This window comes from Podarcis tiliguerta (genome assembly GCF_965153285.1).
Source record: "Podarcis tiliguerta genome assembly, chromosome: 1".
In the NCBI taxonomy this organism is placed as follows: Eukaryota; Metazoa; Chordata; class Lepidosauria; order Squamata; family Lacertidae; genus Podarcis; species Podarcis tiliguerta.
Genome location: NC_139534.1, coordinates 52,376,421 through 52,396,140, shown reverse-complemented (window position 1 = coordinate 52,396,140; position 19,720 = coordinate 52,376,421). Strand labels below are relative to the sequence as shown.

The following is a 19,720-nucleotide window of genomic DNA, read 5'->3' as shown; positions in this document are numbered from 1 at the left end:
GGATCTGAGCGCAGGAGCACACTCTCCTCCACTGTGGTCTCCAGCAACTAGCATTTGGAAGCACTGCTGCCTGCAGCTGTGGAGGCACAACATAGCCGACATGGCTGGCAGCCCTCAGAGCTTTCCTCCCTGAATTTGTCTATTCTTCTTTTAAAACCATCTAGGTTGATGGCTATCACTGGCATTTGATCCCACACGTGTTCCAGTGCATTTCCCCCAGCCACTTTCCCTGCTGTAAAAAAAGTCCAGTCTTTGGGGGAAATGGGTTTGTGGTGCTAGAGCTCCCCATTCACTCTAATGGTGCAACCTGATTTCTGATATATGGTGGGATCCCACCCCCAAAATAGTGACAATTTGGAAGTGTGGTTTCCCCATGTAGCCCAGTGGCCACAAGAATATTGAAGTACAGATCTTTCAAAACATTATCCACCCCCACTATCCACCCCCACTCCCCAAAATAGAAAACCCTTTGGTAACAGTTTTTTCACATCCTCTGCAGAATCCATATCTACATTTAATAAAGCTTCATTCTTACTTAACCGTGTATGCATATCACTCTTCTTAATCTATATAACCCACTACTATTTAGACATAGTTATATACCCCCAAAATCAACAATCTTTGGGGTGTCCTGATTTTAACTTTTTGAAATATGGCAACCCTAGCTAATGAGCACCATGCAACAGGGCTTCCCACTTCTCCCCCTGCACACCCTCATGCTCCCCAAAATTGGCTGCGGCGTAGGGGGACCCCACAAACAAAGCACAGGGGGAAGAGAGAGATGATCGTTCCAGCTTGCAAGCTGCAATGCTTGACCAGAGAGAACGTCCATCACAGTGCAATGTTGAATTCTGCCCATTAATTCCATAGATTGCACTTCCCTGTATATTGAATTTTTTATTGCACAATGTTATAACATAACATAACAACATAACATAACATCAATAATATGGTTTTTATCAATCTATAATGAGTCTCCCAGTGAATTAAGTTGAAATACCAATGAACCATCTCACTAAAAACATACTACATAAACAGTAGGATTTATCATTCACATTGTCTTTAAATTCTTATTTGATATTGTAAGGGATATCACTGAAATATTCCAAAAGCTGTCTGTAAAGTTATTCAAATCCAAGGCAATGATGTAAGAGTGCCTGGATGATGGGTGGACACAGGGTGTTAGAGTTTTGTAACAGATTAGCACAGAAGAAGAAAGTGAATGCAGAACAAAATTAGATGCTAGACATGGTCTTCCTTTTCTTAGACAGGGTTCCTACTTCACACTAGCAGTTTAAACAGTAATACTTATTGTCCTTGCAAAATTGCATTTTAGTTGGCTGTGGCTGACAATTTTTTGTCAAAGCTCAGTATGTTTTAAGAGTTAAACCTCTGCCGTCAGAAATAAGTACCATTGGGTTCCTTACTCCTCGGAAACTGCATTTGAGTGCAACCATGCTGATCCTAATACACTGAGCATCATGCTGTGTACTGCTGCTCTTTGTGGTGTGTGTGTGTGAGATTATATACACCTATAATAACTGATCAACACATCTCTCTGCATTTTGGGGTTCTTCTTGAGGATGTAGGTGGCTATGGAGGGGTCTGTCATTATCATCATCCTCATCATCATTACTGATATTGTTATTATTTATTAAACTTCTATACCACCGTTCATCCAGAAATCACAAGGTGGTTTACAAATGACTCAGGACTCTTGCACGTCAGCATTTACTACTACACCACTGCCAGTAGCGAAAGTGGGAGGTAATATGATCTGGTTTGTAGCAGGAGGCAGAAAGGAAGATAGCACTGGTTTTGTGTTTGTGAAGTGGGTGGGGTAGAGGAGAAATAAGAAACACAGCCAGGGAAGATAAAAAAAGAATTAGGGTGTTGGAGAAGGAATGGAGAGAACGCGCAAGTCCCCACTCGGCCATAATGCTCACCTGGGGCAGCTGTCATCTTTCAGCCTAGCTTACCTCCCAGGGTTTTTGTTCAGATTAAATTGGAGGGGGCAGAACAATGCACATCACTATGAGCTCCTTGGAGGAAGGGCATGGCATAAACGTAATGAATTAAGAAAGGGAGGCTGGCAAGAGCTGGTAAAGATGGATGGGAAGAGAGGGGGGAGGAGGGAGGAAGGAAGAGGAAGGTTATGGATGTACAGGCCGATGAAGCCAGATCAGAGACCTGAGAGTGCAAGAAAAAGGAGGCAGGGAGAGAGACAGAATAGGGGAGGCACAGAGCCAGATAGTGCTGGCTCAAGGATTTGGGGACATCTGCTAAATCTGGGAGCCCAGGGCCAAGAAAACAGGAAGGATAAACTCTGCACTGGAGGAACATTGGCAGAGTGGTAAAATCAGTGTAGGTTCCAGCTACATGATTTGCTACAGAAGGCTCTGACAGGTGGAGGAGCCAGGAGCAGCCCACAGCCTTATGTAGGATAATTGTAAAAAACCAGCCCGAGAGAAATTGATGGATAACAATAATCAACAATCATAAAACGCAATGAAAGCATGAGGCCCCTCCTGCTCTTGGATTCAATCCATTGTGGAGAACTATTGCATAGCCTGGTGCCAGGCCCGGGGAAGGGTTGAACTATGCTGCCACCTGCTGGATATCAGTTGCCTTTTTCACTGCAAAGTAGAGTGCCAGGTAGTTTAGTTGATCTCATGAAAGAAGGGGAAAGGGTGTGCTGCATTGGATCAAGCAGATCCTTTGAATATGTTGCACTCCTTTTGCATTAAAAGTTATTCGCTTGGGCCCCAAAAGAACCTTGTCTCTTCCAAAGAGACTTGCTGGGGGGGGGGCAGAATGATTTCCCATCTCTGTTCTTGGTGAAAGCCCTGCCTGCAATATATTTAGGGCAAGAGTGAGGAACATTTCTCAGCCCAAGGGCCACATCCTGGCCTGAGCAACCTTCTGGGGGCCACATACCTGTGGCGGGCAGGGCCACAAGCAAAGGGTGAATTTTACTTTTGTACAGTAGGCTAACAAAAACTTTAACAAGTAATGGGGGGAAATTATAAGTTACCTTGCAGAACACTGAAAACAATTAAAAACATTGGCAGGATCGTAACAACACTTGTAATGTAACAAGAACTATGGTAAGAATGGAATTTTAAGTCAGGACAAGAGTCTCAAACAAAGATGTGCTCTCCCAAGCCCACATTTCCAGCATTTTCACACTTCTGTCTCAATGACATTTATGCCGCCTTGGTCATGTCCACAGAGTGGAAGATGGCAGGTGCTTTACGGCGAGCTGAGTTGGCAGACCAACTCTGCTTTACAAAGATGTCTGCAAACAGGGCGTGAAGGCTGACATCATCCCTTGCAGACAACCACAGCGCCTTGAGACACTCAGATTGTGTGTCCACAGCAGTGGCCAAAGGAGGAAGGACTGCTGGGAGGAGCACAGAATGAAGAAATGTCCTGGTGCATCTGTAGCAGCAAAACCTTCATCTACCCTACCTGTGATAAAACATGTCTCTCCTATATAGGGTCTCCACAGCAGATACTGTAACTCTCCAGCAGTTTGACTTTACCCTTGATGGCTCACTCTTCCATTGTCTCTTGAAACAGAGGGATGCCAACAATAGGACCCTACCTTGTAGACTTGTAAGGATTTCTGAGCTATTGTATGTGAAGGGCTTTGAACACTCAAAAGGTGCTATATAATAAAGTTGTTATTGATCCTTGTCAAGGAAATGAGCACATCTCAGGGGCTTTAAGCCTTTGAAGATGGTGTAGCAAATAAAAAGAGAGAGAGCAAGGAATAATATAATGACAAATGCATTTCTCCATCTCTAGTTCTATGTAGGGCCCAGGGAACCCTGGTGAAACTGAACAGTGCTTCAGAAAATGCCAAACACCCCCACAAGAAATGCTAAGAGCAAAACTGCCCCTCCTAATTTTTCTTAACAGAGAGCAGCTGATATTCCACATGAGGAAAAAGAGCCTTCTGGCAAATTAGATAAAGATGATAGAAATCATGGGCTTACATGCGGGGCTAATGAGAGTTTGCGTTTGGTGGGGCTGTTATTGCACCAGCGAAGGAAGCTTAGCTAATAAAGCGGTCCTATGATTGCAGGGGGTGGACTTGATGACTCTCAGGGACCCTGCCAACTCTACAATTCTGTTTCTGTGCAATTCTATTACGAATGAAAAACTGCCAAATATTCTTTTTTAGCCCTGAGCAATGAACCACGTGCTGGTTCACATGATACAATTACTCTGAAAGGAAGCCACACTTCCACACATGCTCATAATAAAGACACCTATGCATAGTGTGAGGCACACAAAAGTTTGTGCCATTACCCAGTATTCTCCCATGCAGGCAGTGTGCGGAAGTATAGAAGTATAAATGGGTGTCTGTGTGTTTAATCTTATAAACCAACAATTCTGGGAAGAATGACAAATCTTCTCTTACAGAAAAGCAGCAGCATAAAAGATCAATGTGCCTAAGGGTGTCGCCAGATGGACCTTTTATAGCCTTTCTCTGTGGTTCATTCCTTTTGTTTACAGGGAATCCGCAGAACACCAGCCCTTCCCGACAAGCTGTTTATTGAGCGTTCATTCTGATTTGCTTGCAGGTATATTAGAAAATGTTAGCTATTTAATTAGCATTCACTCTGATTTGTTTGTGGGGAGGTTAATTGACTTTGCACCAAAGCAGTATTATTTCATACTTTTGGTGCATTTCCCCAACACTTCTCTCATTGCAGACAAAGCTCATTGGTGTATGGAGAAGGGTCATCGCTCAGCGGTGGATCATCTGCTTTGCATCCCTGGCTCAATCTGTACCCATCTCAAGTAGGGCTGGGAAAAACTCCTTGCCAGTGCCATCTTAACGGATGCTAGTGAAAATCCCCAGAGCGTGGGGCAGTTCATTCATGGAAAGCTGGCATACTCAGAGAATAAAAGAGAGCAGGGAAGGCAAATATCAAGTGTGTGAACTCAGAATTCTTCCTTGGGTACCAATGCGGTTGTGTAATTCACCCGAAAATTGCTGGTGGTACATCTTTGTGCACAACATTGGACTGAGAGGGGAGATGTAGAATTCCTGGGTACAAAGTGGACGTTTTGTGCTTATAAAGTATCTGGTGAGCGATCCAGAAGACAACACAGCTGTCAGTACATATATTAGTTCATGTACATAGCGGACAATATTAAGTGGAGGGAAGAAAGATTCATCAGAAGATACACCCATTTTAATAAAGAATATGAGAGATTATTAAACATTACCTGCTCAGCCCATGCAGCATCCCAACATCTGTAGTATTTCATGTAATCAAATTAATGTTGATCCAAGACATGAGTTATGGATACAATGACTCTTATTGATTCAAAATCCAGGTGATCTATTGATCCCTGGTGTGTGTGTGTGTGTGAGAGAGAGAGAGAGAGAGAGAGAGAGAGAGAGGGACAGCATATGCATACACATGTATCCATATATATATATATGCATAAACACGTACATGTACATATACTTGTTGAGTATTTTCAGCTCAAGGTCAATGATGGCCGCCTTCCGTGAATCATTGGCCTGCAACAGGCCAGTGGACAAGCTCATAGTTTGCTCTTGAATTTCCAGAAGTGTCACTAAAGTCACATTAGTTTTTGCAACTACATTATGCATCAACAAACATTGCATGTTATTAATATTCTCAGTGTGGCAACTGATAATATTTCAACTGTCAAAATGAATTTTTGTAGTGCCTAAATACTTAGGAAGGCAGTTTCTGTGCAGAGACAGCCTTCTGTCACAGATGTATATTTATGTGCTAGTCGTGAAAGGGTAACTTGTTGATTGTAAGACCAATTTCAGAAACGAACATGTTTGTTACAGGAAAGTAGCGATACTACAGTATGATAAGTATTTGGTGCTTTTATTGTTGATGATTAATGCTGGAAGGTTGTTTTTTTAATTATATAGTTGTCAATACATATGTCTTACAAAGATGTTCAAAGCAGCCTGGGAATTATTATTCATTACATGCTAACTGCACCCATTGGCTTTGCCTGTTGCGTTTTCCCTGCTTTTGGTGAAGCCCACTTTTCTTTTGTTTGCAGATATAAGTCAAATCTCCCACTGCTTGGGCTGCATTCGTACCTTAAAATCAGCAAATAGATTACTCAGGAGGGGAAGGGTTACGTCTAGATTAATCTTTTATGTACAGAAGTATTCCAAGTATTCCTTTTGTCACACAGGAGAGCCCATTTCAGGAATGCCATGAAGCACCCTCAAACCTGAAGTTATAAATAACAGTCCTTAAGATTTGCATAGCACTTTGAAGAATGGAAGTGCTTCCCAAGCGTTATCTTAGCAGCAATCCTTCCAACAGCCTTGTAAAGCAAGGGCAGGGAGACTGTGGCCCTCCCTAGGTTCCTGGACTACAACTCCCATCTCCCCTAACCATTGGCCCTACTGGCTGGGGCTGATGGGAGCTGGAGGCCAACAGCACCTGGAGGACCACAGGCTCTCCATCCATGCTGTAAAGTAAGCCAGTATTGTGGGGCTCATGGGGGGATGGACCCCTTTCTTCCTGGGCTTGGGGATATCCAGGAGACCTTGGGCTACAGTACAGAGTGTAGGTTCATGTACGGTTGCTTCTGTCTGACTTTGAGGCACATCCATGTGCTTCTCCCATCTCTTTAGCACCACCAACGGAAGAGGTGGTTTGATCAAGCCATTGTGTGTCACACAGCTCTCGGAAGGCACAGAAGCCCAGTTTTGATTGAACATTGACCAGACAAGGCTTTTATCATTATTGATAAAGAATTGTGTGTGATCACATGGGATAAGACTCGCCCAGCCAAAGGCATGCAACGGGACGGGAAAAGACACAGACCACCAGTTTTGTGCTCCATGGTTTATTAATCACTTGGCAGAGCCAGGGGCGTGCTGGGGTGGGAGGGTCAGGGGCACACAGCATCTCTCCATCTCCTCCCTCCTCTTTCGCTCACACACCCACCATTTTTTTCCACACTCTCGCTCTCTCTCCCCCCAAATCCATCACCTGCCAGTTCCTTCTCTTCTCTTCTCCAGCTCCTGTAAATGGCCCCTTGTATGCAGCAGCCCCTACAAGAGAGATTGGGATCTAGGATGGGAATAACACTCAAGACAGGGATGCCTCTAGCTGGCACCCGTTGGCGCTGTTCTTCCCCTCCTTGGTGTTTCCCATAGCTCACACCCCAAGTCTAGGAGCTTTGCTCTGCAGCAGGTGTGGGTTCACTTACCCTAAGCAGTCCCACTCACTTCCTCCTTTAAGGGGGCCCAACCCTCTGCCCGCTGCCCTGGCAGGAAATCCCAGCATGGGTGGGAGGGTAAGCGCTTGTCTGAAGCCAAAACTGCAAGCTAAGAATATCAGGAGAGCTGCTTCCTTGGAGGGACTGACATTCACTGAAGCTAGAGATAACAAGCCCCTCCCCACAACCCTCCAGGCAAGGAGTCCTGCTCCACTGCAGGAGGTGGGGTGAGGAGAGGCGCACTGTGGCTTTGGTCTCGGAGGCAAGGCTGGGCAATTGGCTCATCTCCGTCCTCTGGGCTGTGCCAGCTTCCCCTGCCTCCTTCCCCTGTCCCCTCATAGCCTGCAGACCAGGCACATTTCCGCTGCAGCAGTCGGGCCTTGAGGGGACAGGGGGCCTGTGGCGGCACTCAGGCTGGGAGTGAAGCTTCACACATGGCTGTCGTCTGGGCATGTTGGTGGGGAGTCAGTGCCTGCAATGGTGCATGGGTGAGAGATCGACACTGCAGGCGGCGGCCGGAGCTTCAGACCCTATTGTAGCAGGAAGCCTCCCCACCCCCAACACAGGAAGGGCACAGGAACATACGCATTGATGCACACACACATACACACACATACTCAGCTGCCCCTCTCTTTCAGTCTTCCTAGCCACATCCACCTGCAGCTTCTGGGACAGGAAAAACAGAAGGGGAGCAGAAAGAGAGAGGCGTTGGGAAATGGGGTGCAGGGAGAGCCATGCGCACGCACACACACACACATGTGTATGTGTGCGGCTGGGGGTGTGAGGTTTTCCAAGTGGTGCCGTCACAGAATGGGTGAATGGGAGACTGCGTGGGAGCTAGCGACCCCGGGCCTTTGCACGCGGTAGGGGAGAGGGTTTTGAGATGCGCCAGTTGCCTCTCTGGGGATGAAAAGATCTACAGCATTTCATGTTGCTGCTGGAGGGCTTCGCTCACCACCTAGACAAGGGAAGAGAAAGAAAGAGAGAGGGATTCAGTCCTGATGCACACCATATCTTTAAACCACATTCAATGCAACTTCCCCCAAGGAATCCTGAGAACTGTAGTATTACAGGGCTGCAATTCCATGCATCCTTAAACTACAGTTCCCAGGATTCTTTAGGGGAAGTCGTGCACTTTAAATGTGCACTGGGTGTGCCTTAAATGTATGGTGTGGATCTGCCCAAAGGAAAAGCCTGGCTACCCCACATGTCCTTTATGATCAGTTAGGTCCTGAGCCCGCTCCCCCCACCCCCACTGAGTCCTTGGCATACAGACCTCCCTCTTCCTGCAAGCCTAGGCATCCATAGCTCCTGGGGAAAGAGAAAGCTAGCTAGAGGTATGTCCCTGCTAACTCCCATATGTTGGGAATGGCTATATGTTGCTGAACTGCAGCAGCATTCCTAAGAACAGGCCAAGCTGGCTGAGGGCACTAATGGGTATTGGGAGTCCAACATCCTATGGAGGGCCATAGGTTCTCCATCCCTACCCTATATTGCACCCTCAGCAGATTTCACTTCAGCTGTCCCAATTCCAGAGGGAGGAGGAAGAGAGAACCAGAACGCAAGCCCATTTTGACCATTGGTTTGCATGTCTCCCCCATTCTACCTCCCTGGCTTTTCCAGGTCTGCCCACTCACCTCCCCATCACGTGTCTCAATGGTTTTGATGGTCACTGTTTTTTTGGTGTGGACCTCAGAGCCTCGCTGCTCTGGGCTGGTCTCTGTACATAGGAGAGAAAAGAGACATCAGCTGCTGGTGGTTGTGCTCAGGTTGGTGTATGAAGATGGAGCAAGGTCAATAAAAAGCATCAGGCTGTGGCTGAGAGCCTCTTCCTCCTAGAACACCTTTCCCTCTTTCATAACATGCCAGTCCTTGCACAAGCCTCCTCTTCCTGGCGGTAGTATCAGCTTCCATCCCTAGACCAGCTCATCTTTCTACAAGTTCCATCTCCCGCTGTGGTTTCAAAAGTCACTAAGAGAGGCACACCTTCCTCCGGTCCACATGGGCACATGCCTCTGTAGGCATAGACACATTCAGTTGTGAGCACCCCACAACCACTGTGCATATTCCCCCATTTAACCCTGCCTTTGTTTTCACTTATCCCGTACAGTCAAACCTTGGTTCCCGAACGGCTTGGTTGCCGAACAAATCGACTCCTGAATGCTGCAAACCCGGAAGTAAGTGTTCTGGTTTGCGAACGTTTTTTGGAAGCCGAATGTCCGACATGGCTTCTGCTTGAGTGCAGGAAGCTCTTGCATCCAATTGGAAGCTACACCTTGGGTTTTGAACAGTTTCAGGAGTCGAACAGACTCCCGGAATGGATTAAGTTGGAGAACAAAGGTACTACTGTACATTAACTTAGAAGACGGTCACATTATGGAAATTGCAGAACAAAAAGGAGTCCCTTTCCTTCCCTGTTCTCTCCCAGCTTCATCTTCAGCACACGCACTGATGCAAACACTCTTTTGCCACCTTGGCACACAGTGCATTTATTCATTTAAGCACAGACCACCTTTGGCATTGCTCTAGCACAGTCTTCCCTAAGGATGTCCTCTCCAGAAGTCTGGGACTGCAGCTCCCATAAACTCCAGCTAGCATGGCATACGATCAGAGGTGATGGAAGTTGTAGTCCAGACCACAAGTTGAGGAAGGTGGCTCTGGCATCATCCAATCAAGGGGTAAGTCATGACTGTCCAAAAATCTGGCATGAACGTCAGTCACCCCCACATCGTGCACCTCCTCTTTCCCTTCCCAACCAAATATAACACTACCCACTTGTGGCAAAGCAAGCCATCTCCAAACCCAGCTGCTGGCTCAGCTACAGCAGCAGCTCCAAGCCAAGGTCGGTGTCAGAATTGGAAACAACAACAATGATACTGATTTGGCTTTGAACTTTTGCCAAATGAACTGTTTGAATAACCTATTATTGATTGAATAATCTTCTAAGGGAACATGCATTTGGGTGAAGAGCAGAAGTCTCAGAACACAGAATTGGATGATGATATGTGATGGACTTGCAACAGTTTGTTACATAGATAAAATAACATGTCATAGTATTGAGTAAATATTGTATTGCATTGAATTTTAGCCTTTATAATTTAGTTTTATACATGGGGAGTTGTTGTTGCTTTGATATATTATTTGAAAAGCAGAACATCTCCATGTAACAGAACACCAAGTGTTAGTTGTAGGATTTTCAGCTGTAGGGCAAATCCGTTTTGGAGGTGGATTTGAAATCCAGAAGTGGAGGGTGGAAGGAAATGCTTCATCCTTCCTCCACCTCCTTCTCTTCCGCTGAAACTTAACCCCTAGCCTTAACTAAGGTACTACTTTCAGCCCATCTACTGGGTACTTTCAGCCACGTTTACCCTTGCAAATGCATGTCTGGCACTTGAGGGGGGGCATGTTGGGAGAGGCACAAATTTTAACAGAAAAACACCCCTCCCTCCCCACTTTGCCCTGCAAATGGCTCCATTTCCTTGCATATGCTGGTGCGAGCAGGGATATTTAGCATGCAACTCACCACCATTTGATGCTCCCTAAATTGGGACTGACTCTTCAACTGCTGCTCCCCTCTTTTTTCTTTTTAAGTGAACACATTAACATTCCCCCGTCCCCCTCTTTCTTTTACCAAATGCATAATTCACAGAGACATTATGTAACTTACCTCGGAAGTTGATTGCAGAAAAAGTCTGAATGGGCAGTGAAATTCTACACAGAAAAGGAGAGGAGGAGAGTCAGTTCAGCCACGGACTTCTTCCTACTCAGACTCCCTTTGGTCTAACAGCCCTGAACCAACAATCACTATGCTCCACCTTCCACTTCTCTTTATGAAGTTGAACAGATTGTGTGCCTTTTGCTCATTTACTGGAAGATTGTTTCCAGTTCTCTCGTCATGATTTCCAAACCTGCTCCTTCTCACATCATCCAGCTTCATTCTAAAGCATGGTTGTCAGTACACCAACATATTTAGCAAAAGGGGAAAAACAAGGTGCAATTTGACCTTTGAGATACTAGCTAGCCTCTTTCTTTCACAGCTGAGCGTTAACTTATGGCTTGTGCACACGTCCACTTGCCCTATGCCTAGAAAACACGGGTCTGAATGGTTTTCTGTTTGCTCCACAGCTTTCGCCAGGAATACCTGCTCTTTGCATTGAATCAGAGGAAAACCCAATTGACGTTTGCTTTGATTCAGCAGTAAAGATCAAGTTTTCCCAGGGGACATGGTGGGACAAGTAGAAGTCTGGATGAGCATTAAATCATATGTCACCATAGAAGAGCAAATTTCCTTCCCAACTACAGTACCTCTTTGCTGTTAGGAAACACAAGGAATATAATGGGCCATTGTGCCTCACCACTACACTAGGACCGCAGGGTCAGCTGCTCAAAATCTGCTAATTGCAGTTCCTCAGAGCAAATACAGTGCCAAAATGCATGTTCCAGGCCTGAAAAATTGCAGGTGGGGGGGAGCACTCACCTGCTTTCTTCACCCTCCAGCAGCTTGCGGTAAGTGGCAATCTCAACATCAAGGGCCATCTTGACATTGAGCAGGTCCTGGTACTCGCGCAGGTGCCTTGCCATCTCATCCTTCAAGTGTCGGATCTCCTCTTCAAGCCTCTGGATGGTGTCCTGATAAGTGCCGGCCTCGCCAGCAAAACGTTCCTCCATCTCCCTCATCTGTCTCATCAAGGAGTCGTTCTGGAAGCAAAAAATGGGGAAATAAGCACTTCAGAACCTCTGTATGTGTCTGCGTAGGAGAACAATAGTCACGTCTCAGATTCTTTGTTCTCTAGCTACAGTTATCCGAGGAAAATCATGGCATCAGGATGAGGATGGGTTACAGCATTTTAGATGAGAAAGAACTAAACTTGATGAATGAGGGGAAATTGCAGAGTGGGAGGACAGGACCGGCAATCAAGAAAGCAGGTAGGACTCAAGAAGCCAGAGCTTCCACAAAAGCCCAGAAAAGAACAACTCTGTTCCACCTCCAGTATGCTGAATTTCAAGGAAGTGCAAAACAGACCCTCCAGATTTTGTGGGATGACATATCCCATTGGCCATGGGAGGTAGATTCCAACATCTGGAGGGCACCATATTGGCTACCCCAATCTCTATTTTGACTGGCAGGGACTTTAGTATCTCATCCAGAGGTGTTTACTAGTCCTTCCACATGAGATCCTTTAGCTATAGATGCCCAAGATTGAAGCTGGGACCTCAGTTGTGCATAATATGTGTTTGATCATTGAGCTACAGGCCCTCTCAAAAGGGCTGCGAATGGCAATCACATCAGCCATCAACACAGAAATGCGGCCTGGTAAAATCAAGAGCCTTTTTGTGTCTTGCAGAGGTCTCTTACGCCTCACTATCACTAATTAGTGACATTAGTAAAAAGTGATTAACATCAATTGACGTGGGGGCAAATGTTGCTCAATGGGAAATACTTGAATATGTGATCTGACTCTGCCACCAACTTGGCATGGCACCTCACCGTGCCCTTGAGCGCATCAATCTCACAGGTGTATGACTGTATCTGGTGCCGATATTCCATCATCTCCTGCTTGGCTTGGCGCAGGGCATCATTGTTCTTATTTGCCGCCTGGGTCAGGTCAGACACCTATATGCAGAGAGAAGCGATAAGAAGATACGGTGTGTGTGCAGATTAATATAAGAAACAAACCTTTACCATACCATAAGCAACAGCCCGCACAAAGCTTCCCTGACCCTACAGCCAATGCAACTTGTTTCCTAGGAGAGTGGGTGTCTCATACCTTGGACTTGTACCATTCCTCAGCTTCAGAGATATTCTTTGCAGCAATGGTCTCATACTGGGCACGGATATCACGCAGTGCTGCTGTCAGGTCTGGCTTGGACACATCCATCTCCACCTGGACTTGCTGCTCTTGTAGCTGTGATTGCAGCTCTCTGATTTCCTGGAGGAACCAATGGCAGCAGAAGATCAGGACCAGTCCAAGTAGGGCTAGACTGATAGTCTTATAGCATAGTAATGTTCCCATACAACCCCATGTTCCACCCACATCCCTATCCACTCCCACTTAGTCACCATCTCCTTCAATGACTCCCCCTCTTTCCATCTTCCACTCCCCTTATGGCAGCCATCATTTTAAGGAAGAGGTGCAAGGGCACTTACAAAGGTACACACTTACCTCTTCGTGCACCTTTTTGAGGAATGCAATTTCTTCCTGCAGTGACTCAATACGTCTCTCCAAGTCAATGCGGGCCAGAGTGGCTGCATCAACATCCTGTGATGGCAGAAAAAAGGAGACTTGGTTTCAAGGGTAATAAATGCAGTAGAAGCTGGCCACTATTTTAGGGGGTGAGGTGGAGAGGAAGGAACTCCAGGTCCTTGAAGAAACATTTATTTCAGGCCTGACATGTTTTGGAATAATGCTTATTTGGAGGCACATTCTGAATCTGATGAAGTGCATCAAACCACCATAGTAACTCTTCCAAAAAGCATCTTTTTTATAAACTAGAACTAGTTGCCTGTGCAGTCAGGTGCCTGCATAGAAGCAACACCCAACTACAAAGGCTACTGGTTCTAGTAGTTTGTGTAGGTGTCATTTTGAATGCTTTTTTCCAATACAAGTTATTATAGTGATATATGTACCTGATCAGGAGTGCAAATCTCCAAAAGGATTATTCCAAAATGTGTTGGGCCTGAAATAAATCTTTATTCAAGCACTTGGAGTTCCTTCCTCTCAGTGATACTTTCCCAGTTTCATGGTCATTTTTCACTGTTACTGTGGCACAAATATGCTAAGGAGAAAAGATGCTTATGTTTAACTATTTGCTTATGTAAAGACCATGAAGCTGCCCCTCCGATCGCTAACTAACATCATCTGGGAATTTAGCCAATCGTAAATTTAGGAAATGTGTGGGACGAGCTGTCCTTCAGGGCCAATCCACGATCCCTGAACTAGGAGCAGGACACTCATTTTCTGGCACTCATGCCTGATCCTGCTGAACACCACTTAAAGGGAGCTGATACATGTATTATTATTATTATTATTATTATTATTATACCTCCCTTAATCTGAATATCTGTACCCATGAGGGAGCCCCTCAACACCCATTTTGCTATAGGTACCCCAGAATGACTGAAAACATCAGTCCAGAACAAAACTTCACACCCAAAGGTTATACATGTTGGATTGTTAACTGATGTTGCACTATACAGTGAGAGAGAGAGAGAATGTAAAACAGTAGAGGGCGCTGCATTAATTTAACGGTGGCACTAAACTTTAGGAAGAAGCTGAGCAGAAGGGGCGACAGAAACAATACATTCTTCTCAGACCTTGTGAATGCTCCTACAAGGAAAACTTTGCTGTTTGGAATATGGTGCCCAAACAGCCTCTCTCAGACAGTGGGACCGTTGACTTTTGATGGAGCAAGACTCGCCCTGTTATTTCATGAGCATTTTTCTCCTTCACACCCACTTACCCACCCCAACTGACCACACCAGAGGCAACCCAGGTAAGGTCTGGACTTACAGCTCGGAAAGCAGCCAAGTTGTTCTCCGCTTCTTCCTTGAGATGAATCTCCTCCTGCAGCCTGGGAGAGTGAGCCAGAAAGGAGGGGTGTCAGACTGACAGATGAACCAGGCCCTCCAAGGCCTGGATATATAACACTGCATTGCACACACACATCCCAGGGGGCTAAAGCCTGTGTGTGGCTCCCCCAGAGCCCGTGACCTGTGACTCCATCCAAGCAGCAGGAGTAATGTGTGCGTCTGGAATGAGCGATTCTCTTGCATTCCAGGGGGTGGAGTGGGATCTGGCTGGGAGCCAGGCAGGGATGGGAGCTGGAACATGTCCTCTCATTGCCTGTTATAGTCAAAGGCCCAGGCACAAAAGGCATGAGCTCACTCGTGGATAATGCTCACTCCCCCTTCCCTTTTAGGGTAGCAGTGCTTGGCTGCACAGAGGCGGGCCTGGAGTATGGGACAGGGCAGAGACTACAAAGAAGAATCATGGAACAAGTGCTGAGAGGGGAGGGTTCTCCAGCCTGGGATTCCAGGGAATAATGTGGACCCCCAGCTTGGGGTACTGGGAAATGGCAAAGGCATGGCACGAGCTATAAAGATATGGGGACAGGTGGAATGCCATTGAGGTGCCAGAATGCCAGGGATGGTCTTCCAGGCGTTTTGACATGGAAGATGCGTGACATCACCTAGGGGGAGATTTGGACATTAAGGGCCGGCTGTGGGCATCTGAAACTCTGATCACAGACAGCAGTGGGATCCAGTTTCTGGCAAATAATGCCCCCTTTACTACTGAACTCCACACACCAAGCCCCCACATACTCTACAGTGGCGGCTGCAAGGCCCTGGCCCCAGACTGTTCTAAGCTTCTGACATTCAGGACCAGACTGAAAAAAGCTACCTATGACTATTACAGCATCAGTGTTTGTGTAGTACTCTTGGTAGACTATCCTAATGTGGCTGATTTACTGATATACTTCCAACTAGAGTGGGTGCTCTGTTAGAGCATTTAACCCTCAAGCAGAGGGACAAGCTTCTTCCCTGTGGTTACAAAGGGTCATGGAGTTCCCAGTTCACTGCAAAAGTGCTCCATCACGGTCCACACCTGCAACATACATTTAAAGCACTCTCATACTACTTTAGCAGGTCTGACTTCCCCCAACTGTAGTTTGCTAAGGGTGCTGAGAGTTGTTAAGAGACCTCCTCACAGAGGTGCAGTTCCCAGCACCCTTGACAGACTACAGTTCCCATGATTCCTTGGGGGAAGCCATGAAAGTGGTATAAGTGTGCTCTAAATATGTGTGGATGTGACCACAACTGGGGCACCAAAACGAGTAGGGCTCTTGCAACTTTCAAAGTTGCGCAGAAGAGGGCAGTTCAGCGGGCGTAGCTTTGTCATGCAAACTTCCCCCAGTGTGGCCTGGGAGAGGTCTTTGCTCCCCGGGACCCTCTATCATGATTTCTCCTTTCTTTATCCTTCTGAAATGCCAGGATTTCCTGTCAACGTGCCCAGCCTTGATGGCTCAGCATTCCCTGTTTCCGGCTGTGCCCAGTTGTGCCCTGTCTGTCATAAGGGAGCTAAATCAGGAGGAGAAAATCTAGAGTGTCCGATTCCCTCAAGCTGGCCATGGTTTGGGGGGACTAGGCCTCACCCTTCATGAAAGGAAGATACTAAGCTGCTTCCCCCTCAAAGGCCTACATTTCTAAGAGGCTGCTTAAACTTTCTCACCCCAGGCCCTGAATTATTACCCAGTATTACCCAGAATCCATTGCTACCTAGAAGGCTGCTTTAATGGAGGGGAGGCAGTGTTGAAGGAGTCCTTGCTTCACTGTTTGGTGCTGCTTGTGACTCACTTGCAGGCCTGAAGTTGACTTTATTCTTCTTCATTTTGACTCATGCTCAGAGGTCCTGTACCTAGTGATCTATAGGCTTCTTCTTGCCCTGACCTGGAATTTATGGTCTGTGGTTGCAACAGTGTAAAACCGGCATGGCAGGCAGAAACTGAGCATGTCTGGCTTTCTCAGTGATTGCATCTCTCCACCGAAACAGCTGCATTTCTTGTGTCCTATGTAGCTGCTAAAGATATAGTGCAACCTTCACCAGAGGTCTTGAATTAAACCGTGCAACCTTCACCAGAATTTTTGAACTACAACTCCTATCAGGCACAGCCAGCATGACTACCCTCCCTGGGGCAGATGGGAATTGTAGTCCAAACATCTGAAAGGTGTTGGTGAATGCTGGCATGGAGCTTCCCTCAGGAGAAAAAGGTGGAAGTCCCACCAGGGGCAGCTGCTCCTGTACTTGCATAGCCAACCCTTGGTATTGGGGGCTGGTACAGATGGGAACTAGGCCGAATAAATAGGATGAGCTGCAGGGAACGGTGCCCTTCCCAATAACAAGTAATGCTTTGCCGCTGAAGCGCTAGGAGAGAGATTGCTGAGAAGGAAATAAATCAGGCTTGGCACTGGATGAAGACCTGTAGTCCTCTGGATGTTGTTGAAATTCTCCCATCACTCCTTATCATGGGCCATACTGACTGAGAAACTGGAGTCCAACAACCCATATAGCTCAGGGTGTACAACATGAGACGCTTAACCTCAAGGTTGTGGGTTCAAGCCCCATGTGGGGCAAAAGATCCCTGCCTTGCAGGGAGTTGGACTAGATGACCCTTGTGGTACCTTCCAACTCTACAATTCTATGAAAGAAAAAACTCATCTGGGGGGCTACAGGTTTTCCATCCCTGGCTTAGACAATTAATGATGGGCTGGGTATGTTAGCATCCTCACCACTGTACCTGCTGCAGCTCTTCAGCATAATAATTGAAGGACGAGAGCAAAATCTGGAAACAAGATCTTATGACCATCCCACAAATATTTTTGCACATGTTTGGGGCATGTAGCTTGGAGCTGGTTATTTTTAAAGCCTACCCTATTCCTAAGGACCAGGGTAAAGGTTACAATGTTTTCTTATTTCAATTAGTCCTTACACCAATTGTTTGAGGTAGGCTACTATTATGGCCATTTTATGGGCCTGTGGTTGGTAGATCCTGTCTGGAGCTGGGAATTTAAATGGACAGTTTGCAACAGACAGGGAAAAGGCTTAAGAGTGACCTTAGGAATGAGAGATAAGCTTAGGAGTAAGGTGCTCAGTCTCTTCAGCTTATCAAAAGAGAGGACAAGTGGTGATCTGATAAGAAGTGTAAGCAGCTATTTGCAGGCCAAGTGTCAAATGGTTTTCGTCTCAAATAGTGAGGGCATAACAGTCACTTTTGGTTGGGAATTCACGCAAGATTTATTCTCATAAGAGAACAAACCTCAGTGTCTAATACTGAAGCATTAAACACTACCTGCATGTGTGTGCATCTGATACAGGCATACATGTGTTCAGTTATCCACATCTTCCAAATCAAAACAAGAGTGTTTAACGAACACAATTTAGTCCCCTTAGCTCAATAAAAGCAGTGGTGGGGTTTCTTGGCTTGGGGAACAGATGGCACAGTCTCATCAGCACACTGTGTCTTTAAAATATATAACTCTCTAAACTAGTATAAAAATTTCTGAAGACCCTTTCATCTTAGACAGAAATAGTTGCACTTAAACCTCTTTACAACAAATGTCTACGTTTTACCAAACCATCTGGGCTTCTTATGTTTATAAAGATTTAAAAGAAGCTTAAAAGTGAGAGGCAGGGTTGGTGCGGCAGAGGAGTCTGTACCATCACTGGACACACCCTGAACCCTGTTCTAAGAATAAGCAACTTGGCATGGGGTCTTGGAGCCTATATGGGGAAGAGATGCTTGGTTTTTGCTGTGCCTTAGGAAAATGACCCACTTGTCTGAGATATAGCACAGTCCTGGGGCATCAGTTATCTAGAAGCCTTCGGGTGTCAAGGCCTTTAAGATCAACTTTCTACAAAGGAGGAGAACACCTTCCATGAAAGGGATTGGAGTCTTGGGCAAGGACTGGGGTGAGTGTTGATGGCAGTTTGGGCCAGAGTAGGGTAGTTTGGGGAAAAGGACAGCATGAGGGTGAAGGATGTCCAGTGCATAGGCAAGGCACTATCACCAGCCAAGGCCCTGGTCAAGGGTGGCAAAAGGTAGTCCAGCCTCTGTATTTCTTTTTGAAAGGCTAGGGATAGGAGATGATGACAACCGCAAAGTGAATATGCCCTGCCTTGCCCTGTTCACTCTGCTTCTGGTCAAGGAAGGCCTCTTGCTCAGGACAAGGAAAGAGCCCCAGCTACTCAAGCAAGCATGGGGAGGGGAGGGGATGAGCTTAGCAACTAGCCCATGGCAGCAAGGGCTGCTGGCACCTTAATCTCACCTCTGCTTCAGCTTCTGGAGGTCATCCAGCAGATTGTCCCTCTCCACATCAACACGTGCTCTCTGGTTGGTCAGCATCTCCACCTGGCGCCTCAGCTCCCGCAGCTCCTCTTCGTAGATCTCGGCCACCCTCGTGGGTTCCTTGCCCTTGAGCCGGTTGACTTCAGCCACCATGAGCGCATTCTGCTGCTCCAGGTAACGCACCTTCTCAATGTAGTTGGCAAAGCGGTCGTTGAGCTCCTGCAGCTCCACCTTCTCATTGGTGCGCGTCTGCAGGAACTCCTGGTTCATGGCATCGGCCAGGGAGAAGTCGAGGAGCTCGCCGGCACCCTGGTAGGCTGAGCGCAGTGGGGCCGAGTAGCTGGCTCGGAAGCTGGACAGGCTGGGTGGTGCGGCGCTGCGGGACACTTGGTAGACCCGAGAGGAGACGGAGCTGGAAGAAGAGCCCTTGCTACCGAAGGAGGCGCGCGGGAAGGAAGGCGAGGCTGAGCCAGCACCAAAGGTGCGGCGGTATGAGGAGAGTCTCTGGCTGGAGGAGTAGGATTGGCTCATGGTGGCGGCTGGACAGGACGGAGGCAGAGAGAGAACAGCTGCTCTGGGTGAGCAAGTCAGAGTCGGGACGGGGATCTGAGCTCTGGCTATTTGTATC

General features: G+C 46.8%; 1 protein-coding gene across 1 annotated transcript; it reads right to left on the bottom strand.

Moving 5' to 3' along the window:
- Positions 1 to 6,857: 6,857 nt before the first annotated feature.
- On the bottom strand, positions 6,858 to 19,623 carry DES (desmin; the record flags this gene model as incomplete). Its single annotated transcript, XM_083432072.1, has 9 exons — positions 6,858 to 8,206; positions 8,886 to 8,968; positions 10,916 to 10,959; positions 11,726 to 11,946; positions 12,737 to 12,862; positions 13,017 to 13,178; positions 13,413 to 13,508; positions 14,760 to 14,820; positions 19,073 to 19,623. The coding sequence occupies 9 exons, from the start codon at positions 19,621 to 19,623 to the stop codon at positions 8,165 to 8,167; spliced, it is 1,386 nt and encodes a 461-aa protein (XP_083288198.1). The 3' UTR covers positions 6,858 to 8,164.
- Between the last annotated feature and the right edge of the window lie 97 nt (positions 19,624 to 19,720).